Source organism: Pelodiscus sinensis, chromosome 17 (genome assembly GCF_052426305.1).
Source record: "Pelodiscus sinensis isolate ZL-2025 chromosome 17, ASM5242630v1, whole genome shotgun sequence".
Taxonomy (NCBI): domain Eukaryota; kingdom Metazoa; phylum Chordata; order Testudines; family Trionychidae; genus Pelodiscus; species Pelodiscus sinensis.
In genome coordinates, this window is record NC_143068.1 from 8266093 (window position 1) to 8292780 (window position 26688).

Sequence of the window (26688 nt, forward strand, 5' to 3'; positions counted from 1 at the left end):
TCTTGCACAAGAGAGCATCTACACTGGCATTGATGCTTTTGCCCAAAAGCAAATCTTTTGCACAAAGGTACATGCCAGTATAGACGCTCTCTTGCGCAAATACTTTTAATGAAAAACTTTTCCATTAAAAGTATTTGTGCAAAATCATGCCAGTCTAGACGCAGCCCTGTCCTTTGGGAAGGTCCTAAAAGATGGGCTGCAAATGCTGATATTGATTATATATATCGCTTGATGAGGACCCCAATCTAGTTTGAAGCCTCTGGACACCACACTAATACAAATGTGCTAAATGGGAGGAATGTCTGTGGCCTGTGTTAAGCAGGAGATCAGACTAGATTAGTAGAATGGTGCTTTCACCCTGGAAATGTATTAATCTACATGTTGCTCCTTCCTGGACCACTCAGGCTATTTGGACAGAAAGACTCCTCTCTCTTCCTGTGATAAGCCAATGCCAGTGTAAAGCCCCATCAGATGTCAAACCGGAGCTGTTAACAAAGTACCCCAGAGTCAGTCTGTCACTAGCCATTTCCATGTTTTATTGGGGAGGAGATGGTAAGTCTTGCCCAGCTATGGCACTTCTATGACCCCCATTACTGTACTCTGAGCACCACACACTCTTAGCCTCAGAACACCTCTGAGGAGTAAGGAAGGGCTGAGCAGAAAAACAAAGGCCCAGAACCTGGAAGTGATTTAGGCTCCTATTGAAATTGAGGTTGATAGTGATGCAAGCTCCAACTCGGTGGGAGTTAGGCACCTGGCTGAGTGCAGGTTAACCCCACATCAGTCAAGGAAGAGTAAAATCAGTGTAAAGAAGCTGCCCCTATAGGAGCTGAACACAATACAGCAGGGCTGCCCTCAGCTGGACCAGAGCAGTGAGTGCCAGCTGTTTCATTCCTGCAACAGAGCCCTGCGGGAGGCAGGGACGGGATAACAGGTACAGAAGGACAGTTCCTCCCATGGCCTTTGAAGATTTGGGCCTAAGTAACCTGCCCAAGGTTACACAGGAAGTCTGTGGGGGAGTTGGGAACTGAACTCCAGTCCCAGACTAACAGCCTAACTATGGGCCAGCCTTCCTTTCGACTTGTCCAAGATCTATACAGCTACCGTGGAGCCAGACCTAATGTCTCACTCCTGGCATCGTTCCTCCCGAGCCAGGGCCGGTGATGGGTATTGCCAACGAACCTGAACACAACTGGTTAGAACAGGTCTGGGGACCCACCAGTGGGGGCGTGTGTGCGCCACTACCTATGATTCTGTACCTGTAGGGCCGGCCCGAGGGAGGTGCAGGGACTGGAATAACCACCCTTTCAGCCCCAAGCCTTGCCCCAACCCCACCCCTGCTTCACTCCTGTTCCTCCCTGTCCCCAAACCCCGCCCTTGCTCCACCTCTTCCTGTCCCTGCCACACCCCCATTCTACTCCTTCCACAAAGCCTGTGACCCCTTGTGGCGGGGTAGCCCCGCCCCTCCCGGAAACCGCCGGGACACCGCAACCACGGGGGGAGAACTCACCCCCCGGAGGGGAGCGGATCACCGCCCGCCGTCCCCGAACGGCGGGGCCGGCACACCGGCCGGGTGACGAGCCGGGGCCGACAGGCAGTGCAGAGACGGGGGCGCCGGCACACCGGCCGGGTGACGAGCCGGGGCCGGCCGGCAGCGCAGAGAGGGGGCGGGGCCGAGCAGACGTGGCAGAGACGTCACGGGGAGGACGGCCCTGGGAGGGGCCAGAGGCCGACGAGGGGGGTGACGTGATCTGCCTGCGACCGGCGGGCAACTCAAAAGGTCGCAGTGGACCAGCCGTAAGGGGGAACGCCGAGGAGACGCACCCCCCCCGCGAGCCGGCGAGTGGTCGACATTATTGGAGGCCCTGGGCAGGGTCAGAGGAAGGGCCCAGGTGAGCCTATGGGACCTGGGGGAAGAAGCAGCCCAGGGCGGGGACGCGGACCCTGAGGGCAGGGGAGTTTAGGGGTCTCGACCCCCCCTGCTAGGTGGGGGAGCCTTTTCCCCGACCTTAGGGCCCTGGGCTGGGGTCCGGAGAGAGGGCGGGCCCGGACCCCCTTCCCCCAACCGCCTAACCAAACCAATTGGAATCGGTCGCGTCAAGGCGTCGATAATCGGAGAACCGAGGGGGGCGGACGTAAGCCCCTCCGCACAGGGGGAGAACCCCCCTACACGTGGTGGAGAATGTGGGCATAGTGGACCCCGAAACGGGGGTTCGGATAAGGGAAAGGATTAACAAAGTCTTGATTGCCAGGAGACAATGGAAGCCAATAAAATTCTGGAATGGTGGACAGAGACCCAGAAGGTACAACAGCAGCAACAGATGCAGGCGCTGCAACAGCTCCTCAACCAGCTCCAGGAGCGCCAGGAGCAGATGGCGCGAGGCGCACCAATGACGGTACCGGGGGCGGTAGCGGGGTCTGGAGGAGGAGAGGGGGTCGGCACCCAATTGCCCATACGGCTAACGAAACTAGGGCCAGAAGATGACCCCGAGGCATTCCTGGTTACGTTCGAGAGGGTGGCCGCCGCCGCGAAGTGGCCACCCGAGCATTGGGCCACCCTCCTCGCACCTTACCTGTCGGGGCCGGCCCAGCTAGCATACCGAGGGATGTCCGCCAGCGATGCCTTATGTTATTATAAAGTTAAAGAGGCTATTCTGGACCAATTAGGGGTGACTCCCGAGACCCACCGCCGGCGGTTTAGAGAGGCCAGGTACGACTCCCGTGAGCGACCACGGGCGGTGGCGCAATGGGTTAAGGAAGCGGGGATGAGATGGCTTGAACCAGAGACTAAGACGGGGGCCCAGGTGGCGGATCTCGTGATACTTGAACAATACGTCAGCATCCTCCCCGCGGAAGGGCAGCGGTGGGTACGGCGGCACCTTCCGGAGACCTTGGATGAAGCGGTGACCCTCATGGAACACTACTTAGCCGCAGAAGGGCCAGAGGGGAAAGGAGCCGCTGGGACACCAAGAGAACCCCGAAGGAACGAGGCTGGGACGGGTAAGCCCACGGGAGCCCAGCGGGCTGGGGAAAGCGCCGGGAGTTCCCTGGGCCCCCTCCCGACGAGGAGGTTGGCACCTCGGTGGAACCGGCCGATCGGTGAGGCCAGGGGAGACCGGGTGACCGAAACAAGGCCGGGCACCCCGCCACCCGAGGGAGCTCCGAAGGTGGTCTGCTATCAGTGCGGCCAGGAGGGCCATTACAAGAGGGACTGCACCCTGATGGACTGCACCTTCGGGCAGAGGCGTGCTGGGAGCACGGACAGGAAGGCGGCCGGCGCAGCTCAGGTAATTAAACGGCTGTGGGTTAATGGGAACCCGGTGGAGGCTATTCTCGACTCGGGATGCGGGCAAACTATTGTCCGAAGGGACGTGATTCTTCCAGGGCGGGCCCGGGGTGCCCCCATAGCCCTCCGGTGCGTCCACGGAGACATTCATTATTACCCTACGACCCGGGTACGGATAGGGGACGGGGAGTTGGAAGGAGACTGTGTAGTCGCCGTCGGCCCTAAGTTAGCGTACCCCCTCCTGCTGGGGCGGGATTGGCCCGGCCTGAAGCGACTCTTAGGACAGTGGGATAGCGGAAGACATCCTAAAAGGGAGCCAGAAACAGGGCAGGGGACCTTGGTAGCCCAAGGAGAGCAAGATGAGGGGGGGGCCGAGCCAGCAAGGGCCCCGGACGCCGGGACACCGCCCACCGTCCGTCTTGACGTAGAAGAAGGGGACTTCCTCACTCAACAACGTGAGGACCCCACACTACGGGCGGCCTGGGAGCAGGTGCGCACTACAAGCGAGTCACAGGAGGGGGACCCGCCCAATCAGCCGGACGGGCCGCGATTTGAGGTAAAAGACGACCGCCTGTACCGGGTGTCTTCGGGGGAACTCCCTGGGGAAGAAAGGTGGCAGCTGTTAGTCCCAAGACCGTACCGGTGGAAGGTCCTGGAATTGGCCCACGAACACCCGTGGGCCGGGCACCTGGGCAGGGAAAAGACCCAACAGAAGATACTCCAGAGATTCTATTGGCCGGGGGTGTACCAGGAAGTTAAGAATTTTTGTAACTCCTGCCCCCAGTGCCAAAGAACAGCCGGGGGCCGGGTCCCGCCGGCTCCCCTGGTGCCCCTGCCGGTGGTAGGGACCCCCTTTGAGAGGGTAGCATTAGACCTGGTAGGACCACTCGTGAAATCTGGGCGCGGACATAATTACATCCTGGTCATCGTAGACTACGCCACCCGTTGCCCAGAGGCAGTGCCCCTGAAAAGAGCCACCGCCCCCGCCATAGCGGAGGCATTAGTTAAGCTATTCTCATGGGTCGGGCTGCCCCGGGAGTTACTGACAGACCAGGGGACGAATTTAACGTCGAAGGTTATGACGGAACTGTGTAAGGTCTTGCAGATCAGGAAGCTCCGGACGTCGGTATATCACCCCCAAACCGATGGGCTGGTGGAGCGATTCAACCGCACACTGAAGGGGATGCTGCGGAAGTTCGCACAAGATGAACCCCGGGAATGGGACAAGCTGCTGCCTGCACTGATGTTCGCCGTCAGAGAGGTACCGCAGGCATCGCTCGGGTACTCCCCCTTCGAGCTGTTATACGGGCGGCGACCGCGGGGGATCCTGGACCTCGTAAAGGAGGGATGGGAAACGTCAGTGTCTCCTGCCTTGGGGGCCGCCCAGTACGTACAGAAACTGAGGGGAACCCTCCACGACCTAGCGGGCCGGGCCCGAGCGAACCTAGAGAAGGCGCAAGAAGGGCAGAAGGCCTACTATGATAGAAAGGCGCAGGTGAGGGAGTTCGAACCAGGCGAGCAGGTTCTACTATTGCTGCCTAGCGGGGAGTCCAAGCTCCTGGCCCACTGGCAGGGACCCTTCCGGGTAATCAGGAAACTTGGCCCGGTCGACTATGAGGTTCGGGTAGACGGGAACCGCCGGGCAACCCAAATTTACCATGTCAACCTCTTAAAGAAGTGGCATCCACGGGAGGCCCTCCTGATTGACCCTCGGGACACTGACATCGAGCTGGGTCCGTGGGGGGAGCCGGAGGTGAGGATCGAGGGCATACGGGTCGGAGAAGAGCTCCCGGGCCCAAAGCGAGAACAGTTGCACCACCTTCTCGACCAGTTCAGGACGGTACTAACCAGCCGACCCGGACAGACCTCGTTAGTACAACACAAGATCGAGACTGAACCCGGCAGAGTGGTAAGAGATAATATGCGCCCCCTTCCCCGGAAGTTATGGGGCACGGTGAAGGAAGAACTCCAAGCCATGTTGGAGTGGGGGGTCATACAGGAATCTCGTAGTGAATGGCGAAGCCCCATTGTTCTGGTGCCCAAAACAGATGGATCAACGAGGTTCTGCATTGACTTCCGTAAAGTCAACGCAATCTCGCGATTTGATGCATACCCCATGCCACGGATAGATGAGTTACTGGGACGCCTGGGGAGGGCCGCCTATTTGTCGACCCTCGATTTAACGAAAGGGTATTGGCAGATCCCCCTCTCCCCTGAAGCCCAGGCGAAAACGGCGTTCGCCACCCCCTTTGGGTTGTACCAATTCAAAAACATGCCGTTCGGACTGCACGGGGCCGCTGCGACCTTTCAGAGACTCATGAACCAGGTCTTAAGGGACCATCAGGACTACGCAGCGGCTTACATTGATGACATTGTGATATTCAGTGAGTCCTGGGAGAAGCACTTAGAGCACATTACGAGTGTATTAAGGGCACTGAGGGAAGCAGGACTCACGGCCAACCCAAAGAAATGTCAATTTGGGAGGGCCGAAGTTTCGTATCTGGGGTACACGGTAGGGAGAGGGAAGCTGAAGCCCCTAGTAGATAAGGTCCAGGCGGTACGGGAACACCCCACCCCAACGACAAAGAGGAAAGTACGGCAGTTCCTGGGATTGGCGGGCTATTATAGACGGTTTATCCCGAATTTTTCCTCCGTGGCCGCGCCACTGACAGACCTCACAAGGAAAGGGCAACCCGAGAGGGTGAGGTGGACCGCGGCGTGCGACGACGCGTTTCAGGAGCTGAAAGACCGGTTGGTCCGGGCCCCGGTGCTGGCCCAGCCCGACTTTAACAAACCTTTTACCTTGCAGACCGACGCGTCAGAAGTGGGGTTAGGGGCGGTACTGACGCAAGAGGAGGAGGGACAGGAGCACCCCATCCTCTATCTGAGTCGTAAACTGTTCCCTCGGGAGAAGGGATATGCGACAATTGAAAAGGAGGCATTGGCCCTCAAGTGGGCTGTCGATTCACTAAGGTACTTTCTTTTAGGCGATGAATTTACCGTGGTGACGGACCACGCCCCGCTGCAATGGATGCAGCAAATGAAGGACACTAACCCATGGATCTTGAGATGGTACCTCAGCTTACAGCCATACAAATTCCGAGTCGTGCACCGCCCGGGGTCCGCCAACGGGAACGCGGACTGGCTATCCCGGTCAGCGGAAAACACAGAGACCAGAACTGCGAGTATGGCCCCAGACTTAAGGGGGAAGGTGTGTGGCGGGGTAGCCCCGCCCCTCCCGGAAACCGCCGGGACACCGCAACCACGGGGGGAGAACTCACCCCCCGGAGGGGAGCGGATCACCGCCCGCCGTCCCCGAACGGCGGGGCCGGCACACCGGCCGGGTGACGAGCCGGGGCCGACAGGCAGTGCAGAGACGGGGGCGCCGGCACACCGGCCGGGTGACGAGCCGGGGCCGGCCGGCAGCGCAGAGAGGGGGCGGGGCCGAGCAGACGTGGCAGAGACGTCATGGGGAGGACGGCCCTGGGAGGGGCCAGAGGCCGACGAGGGGGGTGACGTGATCTGCCTGCGACCGGCGGGCAACTCAAAAGGTCGCAGTGGACCAGCCGTAAGGGGGAACGCCGAGGAGACGCACCCCCCCCGCGAGCCGGCAAGTGGTCGACATTATTGGAGGCCCTGGGCAGGGTCAGAGGAAGGGCCCAGGTGAGCCTATGGGACCTGGGGGAAGAAGCAGCCCAGGGCGGGGACGCGGACCCTGAGGGCAGGGGAGTTTAGGGGTCTCGACCCCCCCTGCTAGGTGGGGGAGCCTTTTCCCCGACCTTAGGGCCCTGGGCTGGGGTCCGGAGAGAGGGCGGGGCGGGCCCGGACCCCCTTCCCCCAACCGCCTAACCAAACCAATTGGAATCGGTCGCGTCAAGGCGTCGATAATCGGAGAACCGAGGGGGGCGGACGTAAGCCCCTCCGCACAGGGGGAGAACCCCCCTACACCCCTCCTCTCCTAAGCAACACCAGGAGCCAGTGGGGCAACGAAGGTTGCGTGGTGTTCACCAGGTCCCCAAATCCCCCTGAAATGGGGTGCCCCCAAAACATGGGGCTTGGGGCAAAAAATTGGCACAGTCCAATGGTACTTGCTATGTACTTGCTCGGGGAATTACAGTATATCAGACTTTAGCCCCCAGGGTTGTCAGTCCAATACTTTCCCCAAGCATTAAGAGAAGAGTTGCAAAAGCCCCTAAGTGATTTAGGAACATGACTTTCACTTACATTCATGCTCCCCCTTTATTGCTCTTGAAAATCCCATACTGAATTTGTAATACGTTTAAAAGGAATTGGAAAAAAGGGGCTGGAGTGCATCGAATGGCAGAGATGGAACAGGTTTTAAACCCAGAGTTCTGTGCATCTAGGGTTAGTGTCTTTGACAGTTGCATAAATGCTTAACTGAAGGGTGATTGTATTTATAGGGTAATTATTGTTTTATTTATCCAAACTAAAAGGCAATAATATTTCTTGTAACATGAGACCCGTTTGCTTTGTGCTCTGTTTCAACAGCAAATGAGAACCAACACTGCAAAACTATGTTTCTTACTCAGTAAAAACAGCCCTGCTAGCTCTTGTTCACCTGAACATCCCCTGACAGCCCATTCATCCATGCCTGAACGCAGATGCTGGCCCATAGAGCCAGTGTTCCCCGTAAGCTGGGTGCTTGTGTGGCTACTCAGGAAAGATTCAAATGCTGCCCAGCTGATTAGCAGAGCACCCCCAGCTAAGTTTTTTGTTTCCATTGGTGGTGCACATTCATGCATGCCTCAGTGCACGTAAAATGCATTCCACACATGAGTGGAAAAGATTAGAGGGGAAATAGGGAAGGCCTTTTGAGATTTCCCTATCCATGGTAGCTGCTGCAGTAGCCCTGAGCTGTGTCCCTGCTGTAATGTGGTCTGTGGTATGTCATGGGGACACAGAAGGCTAAGGGTGCAGTCTGGCCCAGACATAGCCCTTCCTAGTTCCTCTTCTGTTCCCCCCTATTCCACTCCACAATGCCCCTAGGACAGCTACAGAGACACTACTGAGCTGCTGTCACTAGCTCCTTAGCTGAAGGAGCCTCATGCACATGGGGTACTTCCTGGGAAGGTGATGTGACCAGACTCCCTGGTATTAGGAGCTTTGTCTTATATAGGCTACTAGCACCCACCACACCACCCCGTCTTGATTTTTCACACTTGCTATCTGGTCACCCTATGAAGAGGTCAAAGCCCCTTCACACCAGCCTCACTCATGAAAAGGAGCCCCAGTGCAAAGATCAGTTGGGCTCCAGAGCTCTAAATGAAAATTCATTGGAGCACAATTCCTCACGTGACATGCTTGGTGAGCTGCTGTCGGCCACCAGCACAGACTTGTGAACCCGGACTAGTGCAAAGTGCTTGATGGGCAAGTGTGAGTGTGAGAGAGGAGAGTGATTAGGTCAGTGAAGCCAAATGTCATTCTAACCAAGGCAGTATGTGAGTCCAGGAGTCCGGGTACTTGGGCAAAACTTGGGTCCAGCCAGTGAACGTCATGTTGAGAGTGGCCGTACAGAGACAGTGCTGACATCTTTTACCATGTAGCTTAGCCCTGCTCAGAGCCCCATCTGCACTGTAATTCCCACAGTTGCAGCACTGGGAGAGCTGATGCTGGAGTGGGTCATTACTATTTATTTGTATCATGATCATGCATAGAGGCCAACTGACAAAGGGGATCCACTGTGCTGGGTGCTGCACTCAGACAACACAATCAGACCTGACTGTTGTTTCCCTAGTGTAGACAAAACCCTTTATAATAAATCAGTTAGTCTGGGGGGAGGGGCGGTTGTCCTGGCTCCTGGTCAGGCCCTGAAAAGGGAAGGACAAGCTGAAGCTGCCTCTCCTGTGTCCTTGAACTGGTACCAGCCCTAGTGTATGAAAATCTCTAGGCTCCAAGATTGTTAAATGGAGCCTCTGACAGCATGGCCTGGGTTCACTTCTTTAACAACATAGGCGTGTTGGCCCATTACCACTCTTGGGGCAACTCCACTGGTGACCACGGGAATGCTGACAGGCAAAGGGATGTGAGGCAGTGTCACATCATCTATGCTGAGAAAGGTGGGACGCAAAGGACGCACCAGAAGTGATACTCCTCGGCTGTGTCTAGACTGGCAAGTTTTTCCGCAAAATCATCTGATTTTGCGGAAAAACTTGCCAGCTGTCTACACTGGCAGCTTGAATTTCCGGAAAAGCACTGATGATCTCATGTAAGATCGTCAGTGCTTTTCCGGAAATACTATGCTGCTCCTGTTCGGGCAAAAGTCTTTTTCCGAAAGACTTTTGCGCCAAAGGGCCAGTGTAGACAGCACCATAGTGTTTTCCGCAAAAAAGCCCCGATCGCGAAAATGGCGATCGGGGCTCTTTTGTGGAAAACTGCGTCTAGATTGGCCACGGACGCTTTTCCGCAAAAAGTGCTTTGTGGAAAAGCATCCTGCCAATCTAGACGTGCTTTTCCGAAAATGCTTTTAACAGAAAACTTTTCCGTTAAAAGCATTTTCAGAAAATCATGCCAGTGTAGACGTAGGCCTCTGGTATTGGTATTTGGTATTGGTATTGGATACTCCTCTGGAACTGGTGCTCAGCTGGGCTTTCCTCTGCGAGCTTCTCTCTGCCCATCTCATTAATGGCACAAGATGCTGCCAAATACAAACCTATTTCAAACCATGTAGGAAAAGAAACATCATTTCCAAAATGGGCTTCATGTGAAAATGTTGTTTAATGGTTTGCACCTCAGGAGCATTCTCTTCCCCACACGCACATGCTGCAGGACAGGCGGGGGGGGGGGGGGGGGGCTGGAGCTGCCTTTGCAGGGTGGCAGTTGTTTCCAGTGCATCCCTCAGTCTCCTGTGATCTGGAAGGAAGAATGCAGGGAAAGGGACATTAGCAATGTATACAGATACACAAAGCAATTGCCCGACTCTCTACTTACTGCCTTGGGGGCAGAGGGAATGCCTGCCTCTCCAATCCCTCTTGGGTTACCCCACTGCCCCAACAATCTGTGTCTTTCAGGGGGTCTCCCCACTGCAGCAGATGAAACAGACAGATGGGAGAAGTGGCTACATCTCATGAGGGGTCTGGCTGGATCTCTTCACTTCACAACTGGGCCCAGACCCATGATCCCAGCAGACTGTAGGGAGCCCAAGGAAAGCGAGAAATAGCCTTTAGGTCAACAAAAGAACCACAAAAATAACAGAAATCAAATAAGTGAACAGCTGTGATACAACATATTCAGCTATTAGAAGTACAGTATCACCGTTTCAAAGCCACACGCACCTTAGCTCTTCCTGAAGCACCACCCAAAAGCATCGAAGTAGACAACAGGTCCAGAGTCAGTCCTCAGAAGCTTTAGGTAGAATCTGGTGTTCTCCACAATGTGGTCATGAGGACACATCCAGGACATGGTCCCTTGTCCTTCCCTAAACATGCACTGCCAGGCGAGAATCCCATGGTCCATTGGAACAGACCAAACATGAATGAGAGGCAACATAGACATGACAAAAAAGAAATAACATGAATCTACTCCCCGGAAAATCCAAAGAGCTGTGCTGGGGATTATGGTATGGAAGCAGCAGCCCACAGGCCCTGGGTGCTCGGTATGAGGATACTCTGGTGTGTGTATGTGCCCCAGAGCAGGATGACTAGTGTGAAGGCATTGCACTGCTGCAGCTTGCGTTGGCACACGCCCACTGGGACGTGGTACCATCCTATAGCATGGACAAGGCAACTGCACAATATATCATAAAACAGTTCCCCAAGCAAATAGTGCCTAATCTAGTAAAGGTGAGGGCAGGGCAACACTCAAGGAAAGTCCAGTAAACAAGGGACTGCACTTCCAGGATCACATTTAAATCAACAACACAGTTGGAGAAAACAGAATTCTGTTGGGGAAAGCAGATGTGGAAGGCAGGAAGGAACTGGCATAGAGGGTTTTGTCATTTTAATTTAATTTCCAGCAAAAAAATGGCTGATGATGCAATTTTGATTGTGTCTAGGAGTAATAATTATGTTGTATGAGCAATTCCAGCTGTTCATCAGGTACCTTTCTAATATGTCTCTTTTATTATGGATTTACCAATGAGGTGGTGGCAGTAGTACTTGGTTGGCTGGTTTTGTATTGTATCTGACCTTTCCCTCCCAATCATCCCATAATTGGAATTCATATATTTCCAGGTCATAGAGTGACAGAAATAGAAGACAGTCACAGAAGACACATGCAGAGCAAGAAAGACAAACAGACCCTCCCAGAAACTGACACACATGTGTGGTCAGATTCAAAACCAGCAGTTGATACTTGTGTAAAACACACAGCAGAGGAATTGTCTACATAGAAACACAGAGAACATAAGAAAACAAATGATCTCATGAACTGGGTGAGACCAAAGCTCCATCTTGCCCAGTATCCTGTCTCCAATAATGGCCCATATCAGAACTTCAGAGAGAGTGTACAGAAAAGGACAGTTATGAAGTGATCCACTCCTGTCTTCTGTTCCCACCACCTGTCAGTCAGGTTTAGGGTTGCCCTGAGGATGGCACTGAATCCCTGACAATCTTGGCTAACAGCCATTGAAGGACCTGGCTTCTGTGAGCTTATCCAATTCTTTTTTAATCGAGTCACATCTTTTGGCATTCACGCATGCAATAGCAATGAGTTCCACAGGTTAGTTGTGCTCTGTGTGAAAAGATATTTCCTCATGTTTATATGGAACCTCCTACCTACCAAGTTCACCCACTGTCCAGTTTTTTTTGTATTGTGTCAAAGCATTGATAACACTTATCTCTTCACTTTTTTCACACCACTCTAGGTTTTATAGACCTCTATCACACCTTCCTTAGTCATCTCTTTCCTAAGATTAAAAAGCTCTAATCTTTTTAGTCTTTCCTCACAGGAAAGCCATTACCACAGCCATGGTCATCTCTGTTGCGGTTCTCTGAACTTTTTCTAGTTCTGCTATATCCTTTTTGAGGGGCAAGCAGAACTGGTATAGTATTCAAGGTGTATTCTCTGGCTTGTGTTCTATCCCATTCCTAATAGTGCCCAATACCCTTTTTGGCCCCTGCTGTGCATTGAGCTGATATTTTGATAGAACTAGCCATGATGACTCCAAGATCTGTTTCTTGGGTGGTAGCAACTAATTGAGAGCCCATCATTGGCTGTGTCTACACTGGCGCAATCTTGCGCCAAAGCGGCCACTTTTGCACAAAAACATGCTGCCTGTCTACACTGGCAGGGAGTTCTTGTGCAAGAACACTGACTTCTAATGTGTGAAATCAGTGCTTCTTGTGCAAGAACTATGATGCTCCCACTCAGGAATAAGCCCTCTTGTGCAACTGTTCTTGCACAAGAGGCCAGTGTAGACAGGCAACATGAGTTTCTTGCTCAAGAAAGCCCGATGGCTAAAATGGCTATTGGAGCTTTCTTGTGCAAGAGAGTGTCTGCACTGGCATGGATGCTCTTGGGCAAAAGCACAACTCTTGCGCAAAGGCACATGCCAGTGTAGATGCTCTCTTGCACAAATACTTTAACCCAAGAACGTTTGCATTAAAGAGTATTTGTGCAAGATCATGCCAATGTAGATGTAGCCCAAATGTTGTGAGATCCCTCTGCAATGCTTCACAGTCTGCTTCAGAGTCAATGATCATGAATAATTTTGGGCTATCTGCAAACTTTGCCTTTTCAAGCTCATTAACAAAATATTTTGAACAGCACAGTTCCCAGTGCAGATCCTTATGGCTGCCACCGTGCTCCTCTCTCCATTGTGAAAACTGGCCTTGTAGTCCCAATCTTTCCCTATCTTTCAACCAATTTCTGACCCATGTGTGGACCTTCCTCTTATCCCTTGGCTATTGAGTTTCCTTAAAAGTCTTAGGTGCAGGATCTTGCCAAAGGCTTTCTGCAAATCCACGTACATTATATACACTCTTATCCGCATGCTTGCCCTCCAATAGATTGACGAGGGGTGACTTCCCTTTACAAAGGCCTGTTAACTCTTCCCCAACACACTCTGTTGATCTGTGTTCCCATAACTATGTACTTTTCCATAGGTTCTACCACAGGAAGACGGGGGAGGCACTAGCACAAATGCACAGCGGGAGGGAGACACCCACCCAGCGACCCTAAAGTTTCCTCCTTGTAAACAGATCTCAGACATCCCCTCCTCACCCCCGAACTCGCTCCGAACCAAAACCCGCCGGCTTTCATCTCCCGCCGACCCCTAGCACTTTAGGGCAAGCTGCACTGGGGCCCCCAGCGCCAGAGGGAGATTTACGTTCCCGTCTCTTTTTTCTGCTGACTTCCGTTAGAAGGAGGCTTGAGAGTCGCTCTTGCCCTTTCGGACACTGTTAGGCCAGCCGGGTGGCGTAGCGCTTGCTCGCTCTCCCTCCTACCGCATTGCAGGGCTGGCTAGGGCTGCACGGCTTTTGCAAGGGGCTCTTCAGCCCGGCAGCAGAACCGCCCGCCCCGCCCAGACAGCGAGGGGTGAGTGTAGGCAGCCCACAGCCGCGCCTTGTGGTTAAAATGCGGAGCGCGGGCTGCGGGGAGCGTCTTCTCTCGTTCCAGCCAGTCCCGCTCCGCGGAGAGCTCTCGGAGTACCGCAGGGACATTTTGAAAATGGAAACGGGGGGTGGGTCTTACGATTCCTTTAAGCCAGGGGCAGCAGTGACCAAGGAACTTGGCATGAAGCAGGATCGTATCACGTGCATTAAAACGCTTTTCTAACCTACTGAAAATCGACGGGCGCGATGTCCTGCCGGGTTATTGTTAGTTTCACCAACGGTGTTTGGCCACTTCCACTCTCTCCCTTAAATCCACATCCATTAGCGCGTCTTATCTACTCTAACACTGCCCGTGTTCTCGAGTCGAGGGGCTGGAAGCAAGCCCGTTCCGCGCATCCCTTTGAATTCAGACAGGACCATATTTAGACCTGTGATTCCGTTACACGTTTTATTCCCCCCTTGCTAGGAGAAACGAACAAGATGTGGCGCAAAGTCCGAATCTGATTCGGTGGGCTTTACTCGCACACAGCTGCTCCTTGGGAAATCACGGGGAGATTTAGGGATGGGCTGCGGGATGGGTGAAATATGTTAAGGTATTAAAATAATGAATTTTGTGCAAGATGCCCAGCTTCCAAAACAGAATTTTCACCACTTAGAAAGCAATCAATTCTGCAATGAATTATGTCTTCAGAGTTAGTATTCCTATGCGAGCGATTTCGAATGTCCCTGTTACGAATGGATTAGGTGCCTAGTAATGTATTTCTGTAATGTGGTTGTTAGGGTAGCTATTATTATTAGCCATCTGAAAAACAGCATCATTTTCTATAAAGCCCAGGAAAGGTCTGTGGTCTTGTTACAGCTAAAAGAAATCCGGGTGGAAATTAGCTTCTCTTTCCTTTTGAAATCGGGGGTTGCAACCGAAGGGTAAAGGAGAAGAGAATGTGCTTAGCCCCCGCCGCAACAGCGAGATCCCAACTCGTCACAAGGGGTTTCTAGGGCGGGTCGTGGGGCTGCGCTGAGGGGAGCGGTGACCGCGCAGGGAACCCAGGGCATGCACTATCCTCCAGGGGTCTCCCCGGAGAGTGCCCCGTGGTAGCCCCTCCGGGGCAGGCTCGGGGTAATTATTTCCCGAAGACAGATGCAGGAGCGAGCTCCTCCCTAAACTCGCCTAGTTTCTGGCTCAAAGCGGCGCAATTACCGTAGCATGGTCGCCGGCAGGAGCCTGCCCTTGCGGGGGTGCCCTGCCCCTGGCGCTGCTCGCTTGCCGGCCTGGGAGCTGGGAGCGGCACGGCAACTCAGCAGGAACCCGGAGGCTGCGGGACTCGCACACACTTCTCGGGCTGCCCCTGGGGCGGGCTGCCAGCGGGTTACTGCATCGCCCGGTGCCGCTGGGGCCGTGGCCAGACACCTCCACAAGCTGCTGCCCCCCGCTCTGTGCCCAGCACCCGCATCCCGCGAAGCGTTCTCCGCTCACCCCCTTCTTCTGATCCAGGGCGCGCCCGGGCGCGAGGGGACCGGCCCGCACGGGGCAGGCCGAGCCCGGTACCTGGGGCTAGTGCTGGCGCGCCGGATATTTCTAAAGCGAAATAAAGGAAGCCTCGTCCCTTCCGCCACGCCTAACCCTGCCCTGCCCCTGCCCACTCTCGGGGGCGCGTAGACTCCTCCCTCCGGCGGCCCCTGGAACAAACCATGCCAGCCACAGTCGGTAAGTTTTCTCTTTATTGTTCGATATATTTATGTACCACATTATATGTTAAAGATAAATCTTCTGATATACATTTTCATCTTATTTACCACAATTACACCACACGTACATTTGAAACAGCGCCACAGATCTGGTGGATTGCACAGAATGAGTTTTGTCTTGGTTTTGTATCCTGAACGCTTTCAAATCCAACAATGGTTTGTTCAACTTAGTTGTAATGATTATTTTAAAACATGAGACATGAACTCCAAGTCTGTGATTGCAGCTGGAGGCAAAAGGTCTTCATTAAATGGGATTACTGGATATGTGTTAAAGTGGAAGAATTCAGGATATTTATTTATCATATTACTACAATGTAAACATTACACCGCTGGAATCATTGGTTGTAACTTGTTACCATTTTAACTGATCGGGCGTTCAGCCAAGCTAAGCCCTGTCTACACCTCTGTAATCAGGCTTCACGGGATGTAAAAAAAGGGGTCCTCCTGGTCCCACCCACTACTCAATAGCTGCGTCTGATTTTACACAAAACAACCCAGATCTATTAGGTTGAGAACTGTGTTTCAAATCTTGCAACGCTGACTAGCATAATATTTTCAAGATTGTTACCTTGAAAACGGTAATCGCCTCCAAACAGGGCATTTTACAGCCATACAAGATACGTATATGATAAAGTTCAGATATTGTGTAGAGGGTAGGAAGGGGCTCAGATATTTTCCTCCCAATAATTTCTAAATAAGAAAAAAGATTGAAATCTTAGCTTATTAAAACGACTGCAGGGCAAAGACTTTGTCATATGATTTATTTCTTTTTTTTTTAGTTTCTATGTCGTATTTTGTTGGATGCACGTAACTAAAATAATGAATCTTTTCTTTCAAAGGATGCGTCATTATTTGGCTATGTGGGTGTTCAGCGTAATTCTCCTGTGAATGCAGCCCGCTGTGGGCATTCTTTAGTCTTCTGTGTTGGTGCTGTAAGCCTCTATGAGGCCTTCTAAAGAATGGATGAACCCAGACACGCTGCATATACCTCCTATAACGAAAATGGCGACATCAAAGAAAACATGGTGCCAGAAGAGTTTCCTCCACAAGAGCTTGAGGTGGAAGAGACTTGGGAGCAGGAAACAGAGACCTGCACCTGTGAGGCTCCCTGTAAGACCCATCAGGAGGGCAAAATGAGGCACATAGATCGCCATTAACAAGGTGAAAACTACCAGTGCACACCTGAGGGTGAGCCCCCAGGACTTGAGTCTCCCATCACCCCCATAACAGTTAGGAAAAAACGCCCTGTTTCCATCTTGGAAAAGGGACTTCTCTAGGACTTCCACAGCTGCAAAGAAGGGCAATGGGTAGGACAGCAACGCTTTGGCCACCAAGAAAAGGTTGACTACCGCCCTAATGGTGGATGGCAAGTTGTCTGTGATGACTTCTTTAGTCTCATCAGCCCAGGTCAGATAGGCTACCAAGGCAAAGAGTCCCTTGAGGATGCAAGCTGCTATGTGAGTCCAGTTCATCATGCAATGAAACTCCTTGGGATGCTGCATGTTCCCTTCCAAGGAAGGCAGAAAGATCTGAGAGGTGTAGCTGAAGACGATGATGCCAATGGAGATGGGGAACTTCTTCACGTCAATGTAAAACTTGACCTTGTCCCAGGCCCAGTCCCGTGCTCTGGAGAGACAGTAGGCAATCACCAGAATGTTGATCACAAAGTGGGCCAAGGTGCAGAGCAAGCTAAACTTCGAGACAGCCTTGAGGTTCTTCAAGAAAGCACAAGGCAGGAGTACTGCTGTGGCAATGATAGACCAAGACTTCTGGGAGACGGGCAAGTTTGGGAAGCTGTTGTACATCAGGTTCCCACTAACCACCACATAGAGAATACAGGTCATGACCAGCTCAATGATCTGAGCCACATTCACAATCCTCCCTCCAAGCTTGGGGAACCTGGGAGCACAGCAAGCGTTAGCAATGTCAACATAGGAGTCTCTCACCCTGACTATCTCCCCATCTTCATTCTCTTCGTAAAGACAGGCAATAAGGATTTTCCCAGTGTAGCAGCAAACCACTGCAGCGAAAATGATTAAAAAGAGTCCTAGATATCCACCATGAAGGATAGCATAGGGCAGGCCAAGAACAAACATCCCCTAGAAAGAGACAAAATGGATACTGTATTGTTCAGTTTAGCAAGAGACCACACGCAGCAGAGCAGACGCAAGATTTCTTTCACACACACACACACTCACACACACACACACACACACACACACAGTTTCATATAAGCAGGTATGAGAGAGAAATTAAAAATGAAATTAACAAGAATTCTTCTTTCCCTTGTCTGTCTACGACGCTCGCGTATATATCTCGCCTGAGCGCCTAAACTGAACTGCAGAAAAGCATTTTAATTTAAAATAAAATCAAATTTACTCTGATTTTATTAACGCACGGCAGAGAAGAAAGCTAGTCATTTCAGAATTGGAAAACGCTAGCCTCCACGATTTCATAAAATTCACTTTCCTGGTATTTTATTGTTATTTCCGCTATTTTAATTTCCCAACCCGGAATATCTTTTATTAAGCTTTTAATTTCCCACTCTCACATATCGAACATTCTTTTGATCGAATCCAGATTCACACTCATTTTAACGGGCAACTCTGGGGAAAGGCTTGGACATATTCATGGAGCCAGATGAAAAATCATGGGGCGGTGTTGCCACTTACAACACACCCTCTCAGTGCTGCAGTCGCTTTTGACACACGGAGGACGTTTCCGCATTTGGAATTGCGAGCTGCTTGTGGGACCGCATAATTAACCCTCTTGAGGTGGCCCCTTTGAAAGTCTCTAGCTATTTCCCCAAAGGGCAGAGCTTCCATTCGCAGGCGCCTGTAACCCTTTGAGGAAACACTCTTCACCCACAACCTCCCTGGGGAGCTAGAAAGTTGGAGGGGGGAATTGCTAGGAAGGCAACCCCGCCGCTGCTGTTCTCTTCCTGCCCAGAGGGGAAAAGGTTGTCTGGGAACGCTCTCCGCGCAAATGAATTAACAGGTGGGAGGTTTTTAGCGGAGGGGCTGGTAGCGGGGCTCTGAGGCGGCTCATCATTACGTGAGATCCAGGCGGCCCATTGGGGGGAGGGGGTTCTAGCCCTTCAACTCCCACGTGAAAATCAGTCCCGACCCCTCCCCTCACGTTTACAGCAATGACTCTCCTGGCGAACCGCCGGACTTGGGGAGAAGGCGCGTTACCTGGCCCCCGGGGTGCCCAGGTGAGACATTTTAACCCTCCAGTGGCCATGTGCGGGCTGTTCAAGGGAGAGAATTAGCCACAGCCCCGCGCTCCTCCTCGGACACGTTCCCGGGCGGCGTGGCAAGGTCTGGGGGCGCAAAGGGCGGATGGGGTTTCGTTCTTGTAGTAATTCCCTCCCGTGCCCAGACTGCCCGGACTCTATGAGCCCCCGGGCAGGCCCTGGGGGGCGGGCTGCGATACACCAGGGCCATCTCACGCGCCTTTTGCGCCAGGAAAGGTAACTCCGGGGGGTGCCGCCGGGGCGGGTGCAGGAGGCGAAATGCTGCTGCGAGGCCGTGCGAGGGTGTAAGCGCCCCGGCCCCGCGGGCAGGTGCGTGGCAAAGGCGCCTGCAGCCCCGAGGACGCGCTGCTCGCTGTGCCGGGCGGGGGCCTCTCCCCCTTACCTGGATCGCGTTGGTCACGTTCCAGCCGGCTTCCCAGGCCGTGATCTTGGGCTTGCCTTGGCCGGAGAGCTCGGAGCACGTGCCCTCGTCCTTGGTGGCCGAGCGGGGCAGGGGGCCGGTGCCATCCCGTTGGTAGTGGATGTCTCCCTCCAGGGGAGGCTCGGCTCCGTCCTCGCTGGCGTCCGACTTGAGGATGTCCATCTGCAGCCCTTGCCTGTGCTCCAGGTCCAGGTCATCGCAGTGCACGAAGCCCACCGCCTCCTCGTCGGTGGCCGCCTGGAAGCCCATCCTCGCGAACATGCCGCTCACCTTCGCCTGGGACTTGTTGGAAACCGAGGTGGCGACGTTGGAGATCTTGCTCCGGATCAGGGTGGCCATGTCGCCTCGCTCTCCCGGGCTCGGGATCCTCGGGGCACCAAGAAGCCGGGATCCTCTGCGCCAGGCGAGACGGGTCTGCTGCCGCGGGGCTGGCGAAGCCGCTATCTCCCCTTCCTACCGCCACTGGACCTGCTCCCCCTCGGTGTCCCCTGGAGCATGACCCCGCTCGGTCTGCGCGCCTAGGCAGGTCCCGGCCAATACCTCGCCCTCCTCCCAGTGCACAGAGTGACGGGGTCCGGCCGGGGGCCCTGCAGTGCTGGAGGGGGGCGGCTTGTGCTACAGACTATCCCTGTCCCCTCTCGGAGCGGCAGAGACGCGGGTTGGTCCTCTCCAGTCGGCGCTGCCCGAGCAATGCGGAGGAGCCTGGGGGAGAGAGGCAGGGGGACGTGTGACGATCACCAGACTGCCAACGCAAGCCCTTTGCTGTGCACACCACGTCTCCGTCCCAATGCGCCCATCGATCAGAAGGAAGGGGGAGAGGATTGCTGCATTTCTGGGGGAGGTACCACAGCCCTCATCAAAGCCCAGAATCCTCTCCCCCCGACACAGCAACACCCACCTCTGCTGGGCTCCGCCAGCCACATTGCAGAGGCACAGGGGGAGCTGGCGGGGCAGGGAGATGGGGGCAATTCCCCTCCCTGATTTAAACTATGAGGATATAAATGTGCGTATCTTCCCGGGGCCCGGCGACCCTCCCCACGGCAGGCTAGGAGCTTCCGCTGCCATCGGTCTCTCTTTCGAACGATTCCTCCGTGTATTAGAAATGAATTGCACTTTCTAGCGGGCATGCGAGAAATCCGGGGGGTCATTTCTGAGCCAGGTTTAGGCAGAAAACCCGCCATCCCCACCAAAATACAGTGTGATATCCTAAAGACTTACGTGCGAAACACGGCCACCCAGATTGAAATGGCTACCTACACCCTCGCCGCATTGCATAGCTAGCTATAGACTCCTTGTTATTGCATGCCTCTGTATCTACCAATATAGATGCATTCTTGTTGGCCTTCTAGTTTATATCTATAGTTTGAAATAGATTTTTATCGCCATAGGTATATTCTATAGCTACATCCAAATACCGATTCCTTCCTACTACCCTTATATTTTAATAGCTAGATTCAGATAGATTCTGTATTAGTATACAGTACATACATTCTACAGCTGGGTATAAATACAGATTTCTCCAGGTCACCATGCTCTACTGCCGGGGCACATCTAGATAGCACTTCATTACATATAGATAATTTTGTTTTCGATTGCTTATATTTATTTTAATGCAACGACCTTACAATTATTCATTCTTTTTATTTAGCATATTTCCCTGGGCAAGAGACTACCCGCTCTGGTAAAGAATTGACTAATCACTCACTTTGTATTCCATTTGGGGAAAACCTGTAAGAACATCCATACCATTGCAAGGGAATGCGTCATTTTAGTGCAGTATTGTTCAGGGCATGCCATCTCCCTTTTCTCCTGAACACTTGACTAGGGTTTTTATTTTAACAGTATTTTATTTTATTAAGATGTTAAATGCACGCTGTAAAAATCAATTTACCCTTTGCTGCGTTCACAAGACACTATATATTTTGGATTCTATTAAACTACTTCAGTTGCTAACTTTTTTATTAAAAATAAGTAAAATTGTCTCCACTGCAGACTACTTTGCTAAGTGTTAAAAGAGAGGTGATTAATACACATCTGATTGAACTGAAAAGAGGCAGTGGATGTGGAATTAAAATGAAAACAACTGGAGGCTGAAGACAAAGATCCACCATTTCTGGGGAGATGCCTTTAATAATAGGGACTGGTTAAAACAGGGATTTGGTGAACTGAGCCAATGACAACTGTCACTAATTAGAACTTCAACGAAATAAGAACTAGTTACATTATTGCTATTTGCATTAACAATTGTATCTAATTCTTTTCTGTAATGTTCCTTTCTGCTGGTCCTCTATGCAAAGCTGAGTGCGAAAGGTCAAAGGGAACCCAGTCCGACCAAAACAACGCTGTTTATTTATAGCAAACAATTTTCTGTAAAAGAAGGAAGGCCGTGAGATGCATTAGCAAAACAGGGCTCCTCTGCCTTTGCTTTGGAGAAGGAATTATTACATATCATTGCACAAATAGGTCGAGGGAGAGCAGCGCTGCCCATTTCCTATCCATATTTAGAAACATCCAGCATGCATTTGGGGCTATGGTTTTATCAAATCGCAACTGGTATTTTAACTTCCATTTTAAAAAATCCCTCTCATTGAGAAAAATGTCTGATCACACATTTAGGTGTGCTACTTTAATCGATGGGTTTCCCCCGGACACTGCTACTAAACGGAAAATATTTTTCTTTTCATTCAAGAATGTTCTAACATGGAGAACAACAGGATTTGTTGTCATAAAAATGCTGGGGGAGAAGCCTGCCTGGGGGTGTGCGATTCCTCCAAATCCTTTTTCTTAAGCCCAACCCTGCTCTCAGACCCCTCCCCCCAAACATCATAGAGCAAAGGGTACTAATTAACTTCATAAAACTTTAACAAACCGCTAGTGAAACTGACTTGCACTGCAGCAAAGCGCTGAGAATTGTCCACAGAACGAAACCCCCCATAACCAAACAGATACATTGTCTTTCGTTGGCTTGTCAGATCAGCTGCAAGTTTTCCACGAGTCGGATATCAGAAGAGCGGAAGAAGCGATTAATTATACAGTAATTTGATGGCTTTTGTAATGGTACTTAAAATATCGTTTCTTCCTTTCCCTTAGTTTATAATTGTTCATTCGTGTAAACCAAATGAAAATTATTGATTTTTTAAACTTGAAAAAAAATTTAAAAATCAAATGCATCAATTTATATTAGGGTTGGGCATTACTAATTATTGTTTACAAAAGGCGAGCTTTAAAACTAATCATCCTATTTATTCTCTGTTGAAAATAAACAGCGGTGAAAGCTGTAGAGATTTGAATCTAATCTCTAATTTCCCTCTTTGTTTTCTCTGGTCCTTTTGGTTAGAAATGACGACCAGACTCTGGTGCTCACTAGATAGTCCTGTGAGCGCCCCATAATGTGTGGGACGTTAGCTAGCTCATCCACTGGGGGAAGCCCCATTTCCCCCATAAGTGCTATTAATTGTATGATGTCCGTTGCACCTCGCTTGTCAGGAAGCCAACAGCCCAATAGACCCCTGTACCTCTCCCATCCATCCCCACCAAACCTAGGGCAGCCCTGACAGACACGGAGACTCACGCCCGGACACAGCCCGATGTAGACTCAATCGGGGCTTCCCCTCGCCGATTAGTTTCCCCAGCTCTTTGCTTGAGCCCAGACTCTGCGGAGCTACAGCTCCCCTTAACGGGACCACCGGGGCAGTCCGAGCGGGGTTGTGGGTGATCATGGGACCAAAACAAGCAGGTGGAAGGGGGGATATTCCTGCAGGTAAAGCAGGACCCGAGTGCCTAGGGCTCTGGCTGGGGGCGGTGCAGTGAGTCCCGCAAGTAGGGCTAGATGCTAAAACATCAGAGCAGGCAGCTGGCGCCGCTGGCCGGTCCTTTACTCCTCCCCCCTCTTGCAGGCAGTAAGGACGTTGGGCGAGTTTCTGACTCCAGTGAGGTCAATGGCAAAACTCCCACCGACGTCACCGGGACAGGCTCTGCTCCACTGTCTTGTGTTACCAGCTCCAGCGGCCGGGGCGCATCTCTCCGCACATGCCGGATAACACGGGGGAGCTCTGTTACCCCCGACACGGCTTCCTTCCCCTGGGACGCTCAGAACAAGCCCCATCCTCGCCTTCACAGCAGCGGCTGTTGCGCGAACAGTCTCGGTCCGGAGCCCTGCAGCGGGCTCGGGAGAAGGATTTGCCCAGATAACCAAGTCGCGCTACATCGTTACCAGGAAACAGAAACCAGGGAAACCGCAGCATCCGAACTGCGCTCCCCTTCCATCCACTCCAGCCTGCTCCAGTGTCCGAAGTGCCTGGGCTCCCCTTTGTACAAACCACAATGGGGAAATGACACCGGCATTCCGCCAGTCACACGGTTCACCTCTCTCTTTTAGCTTAGTCCGGATTTCCTCGACGGAGTTTCTTTTAACAAATGCAACTACATGTAAGTCAGTCACTAGCTACAGGTCTATTTACACACGTACCCCGCCTGTTACACGGAACTCCGGAACTCCGTCTTTCTGGGTTTGAATTCCACAGCAAAAGACACCGAAAATCTTAAAAGACAGTTTGCCTCGGAGTAAAACTGAACAAGAAGGAACAAACTAACAGACATGCAAAAACCTTCCCTGGAGGGAAAACCCAATTTATATCGATCTGTCCTGGAAATGACTCTCCTCCCCTACCCATACCTGCACATTCTGTCCCAAGAAAGAAACTTCCTCCCTTTTAGTTTTTGTGAGGGCTCGAATGAAGAGTTTTACTAGCAGCTTCTTTCGATGGATTTCTGTGAAACCTCCCTTAAACTTTTGGAAAGAAAGAAAGAAAGAAAGAAAGAAAGAAAGAAAGAAAGAAAGAAAGAAAGAAAGAAAGAAAGAAAGAAAGAAAGAAAGAAAGAAAGAAAGAAAGAAAGAAAGAAAGAAAGAAAGAAAGAAAGAAAGAAAGAAAGAAAGAGGATTTACGATTACCTATGTTTCTCTCTTTATCTTCGCCGTCAGTGCATTATTCCGTTAGAAAGTGGGGACTGGATGAGGACCAAGGACAGCACGGAGAGACCGGGGGAGAGACAGAGAGAGAGAGACTACGTCACTCCTGCTCCCTCCCCCACCCTCCCAACTAATAATTATCCCCAAGCAGACTGTTACATCTAAACATCGCCCAAAGGTTAGCAGGTCTCAGGGGTGCGTTTGATCTGCAAACAATTTCCGAGCGGAGCTAAAGCAGAGCAAATCACACTCCCCGAGCCGCTGCCGCACAAAGCCGGAGGGGTTTCCACTGATTTTTACACTTGGCCTGTCTATATCAAAAGAAAGACTCGGGTGCTTTCTGGAGCCTGAGTCCTGCCAGGCGCTGTCCACAATGGGCTGCCCCCCGGCCTCTTGTATTTAAACAACGCGCTTCCTCTTCGCAGACCCCGGCCAGTGCGAGTGTCTGGTCCTAGGAGGAAAGCCAGCGATGCTGACCAGCCAGTCTGCTTTGCCGGTGAGTTCTCGCTGAGCCTCGCCAACGTGCCGGGAAACCTGATGGGAACAGCGCTGCGGTGCAAAGCCTCGCACGGGTTAAATACACTTGCCCTTATCTCCGCAGCCCAGGCACGGTGCGATTTGCAGTTGCTGCTCCTGAATTAATAGCCTGGGGGTGGGAGGCGATTCCTGACTAAACACCATTGGGGAAAATAGGAAGGGGGGCAAAGGAGCCCGCACAAAGCAGGATTCCTCCTACAGCTGCTCTGCCCACCGACTCTTCTAACGTGACCTGCAGCTGGGCACAGCTGGGCACCGCTGCCTTAAAATGGGAGCTCAGCCTGGAAACTGTTCTTAGTCGGGAAGAGAAACCGGGAGAAGACAAGGCCCGCTGCAAAGTCAAGCGAGTCTTCCGATTAGTTTCACTTGACTTTAAAACAGGCCCAGCCTTTCTCCAGTTCTGTGCTGCACATTTTTCAAAGGGTGTCTGCAGAGGAAAAGGCCTTTGCTCTCTGCCTCAGTTACCCCTTCTGGGCAGTGGATACGACAATGATACTTACCAAAGCCAAAGAATGCTGCGAGTCTGAACAAAAGACTGCAAAGCGCTTGGATATCCTCGCCTGAAAGATTCCGGTCCGGTGTGCTCATGTCTCTCATTTGCTCCCAGGGCCACATACAAGAGATTTAGGTCTTCAGAAAATTAGGCATCACTCTGCTGGCTCTGGCTATTTGAGTTCCATTTAGGGCAGTGGTCATCAACCAGTAGATCAGGATCTACCAGTAGATCTTGGAGTCTCTGACAGGGGATCCTGACTGGTTTGGCTGGGAAGCTCTCAATAGCCTGCACTTCAGTTGCCCCTCCACCCACTGTCCTGCTGTTCCTGCCTTCTGCCTTGGAGCAACCCCCCTGGGAACCTTCTGTCCACTGTGCAGGCTGTGGGAGGGAGAACAGGTAGGCTCTGATGTCCCTCCTCCCCCAACTTCTGTGCCCTGTCTCCACACAGAGGGAAGGGGATGGAGGGAGCTAGGCAATGCAAATCTGTCTTTCTCACACAATGGCTGTGTCTACACTGGCACCCTTTTCCGGAAAAGGGATGCTAATGAGACAAGTCGGAATTGCAAATGCCGCGGGGGATTTAAATATCCCCCGAGGCATTTGCATGAACATGGCTGCCGCTTTTTTCCGGCTCGGGGCTTTGCCGGAGAAAAGCGCCAGTCTAGACGGGATCTTTCAGAAAATAAAGCCTTTTCCGGAAGATCCCTTATTCCTCTTAAAATCAGGAATAAGGGATCTTTCGGAAAAGGCTTTATTTTCTGAAAGATCCTGTCTAGGCTGGCGCTTTTCTCCGGCAAAGCCCCGAGCCGGACAAAAGCGGCAGCCATGTTCATGCAAATGCCGCAGGGGATATTTAAATCCCCCGCGGCATTTGCAATTCCGACTTGTCTCATTAGCATCCCTTTTCCGGAAAAGGGTGCCAGTGTAGACACAGCCATTGTGTGTCTATCGCTCTCACAAACACACAGGTTATGTCTATACTGGCAGGTTCTTGAGCAAGAACTGTTGTTCTTCTGCAGAGTGTCCACGTTGCCCACCCGCTCTTGCACAAGATTTACAGTAAAGCGTGGGAAGAGAGGGCTTCTTGTGCAAAAGCTACGCTCTTTTCTAATACGTGTACGCTTTCTTGTGCAAGAGCTCTTGCTCAAGAGGACAGTGTGGACGCATGTCAGGGGTTTCTTGTGCAAGAAAGCCCTATGGCTAAAATGGCCTTTCTTGCAAGAGAGCGTCCACACTGCTATGGATGTCTTGCACAAAAGAACATGGCAGTGTGGATGTGTTCTTGCACAATATGTTCTTGCGCAAGAACCTGCCAGTGTAGACATAGCCACACTGTCCTTCCCTCTCATTTCCTGAGCCCACACCTATTTCCTGACCCCACACCTACATGGGGGGTTGTTACTACCCCTCAGCCACTCCAGAACCCACTCCACCTCCCAACCTTCAGCTCGTCCCTTGTCTGCCCT

General features: G+C 52.2%; 1 protein-coding gene across 1 annotated transcript; it reads right to left on the reverse strand.

Annotated features, from left to right (window-relative positions):
- Positions 1 to 16306: 16306 nt before the first annotated feature.
- SLC32A1 (solute carrier family 32 member 1) lies at positions 16307 to 22756 on the reverse strand. The gene is made up of 2 exons (XM_089769643.1): positions 19182 to 22756; positions 16307 to 17642 (listed from the first exon to the last, which is right to left on the reverse strand). Exons 1-2 carry the CDS (start codon positions 19557 to 19559, stop codon positions 16455 to 16457), a joined length of 1566 nt encoding a protein of 521 aa, XP_089625769.1. The 5' UTR covers positions 19560 to 22756; the 3' UTR covers positions 16307 to 16454.
- Positions 22757 to 26688: the final 3932 nt, after the last annotated feature.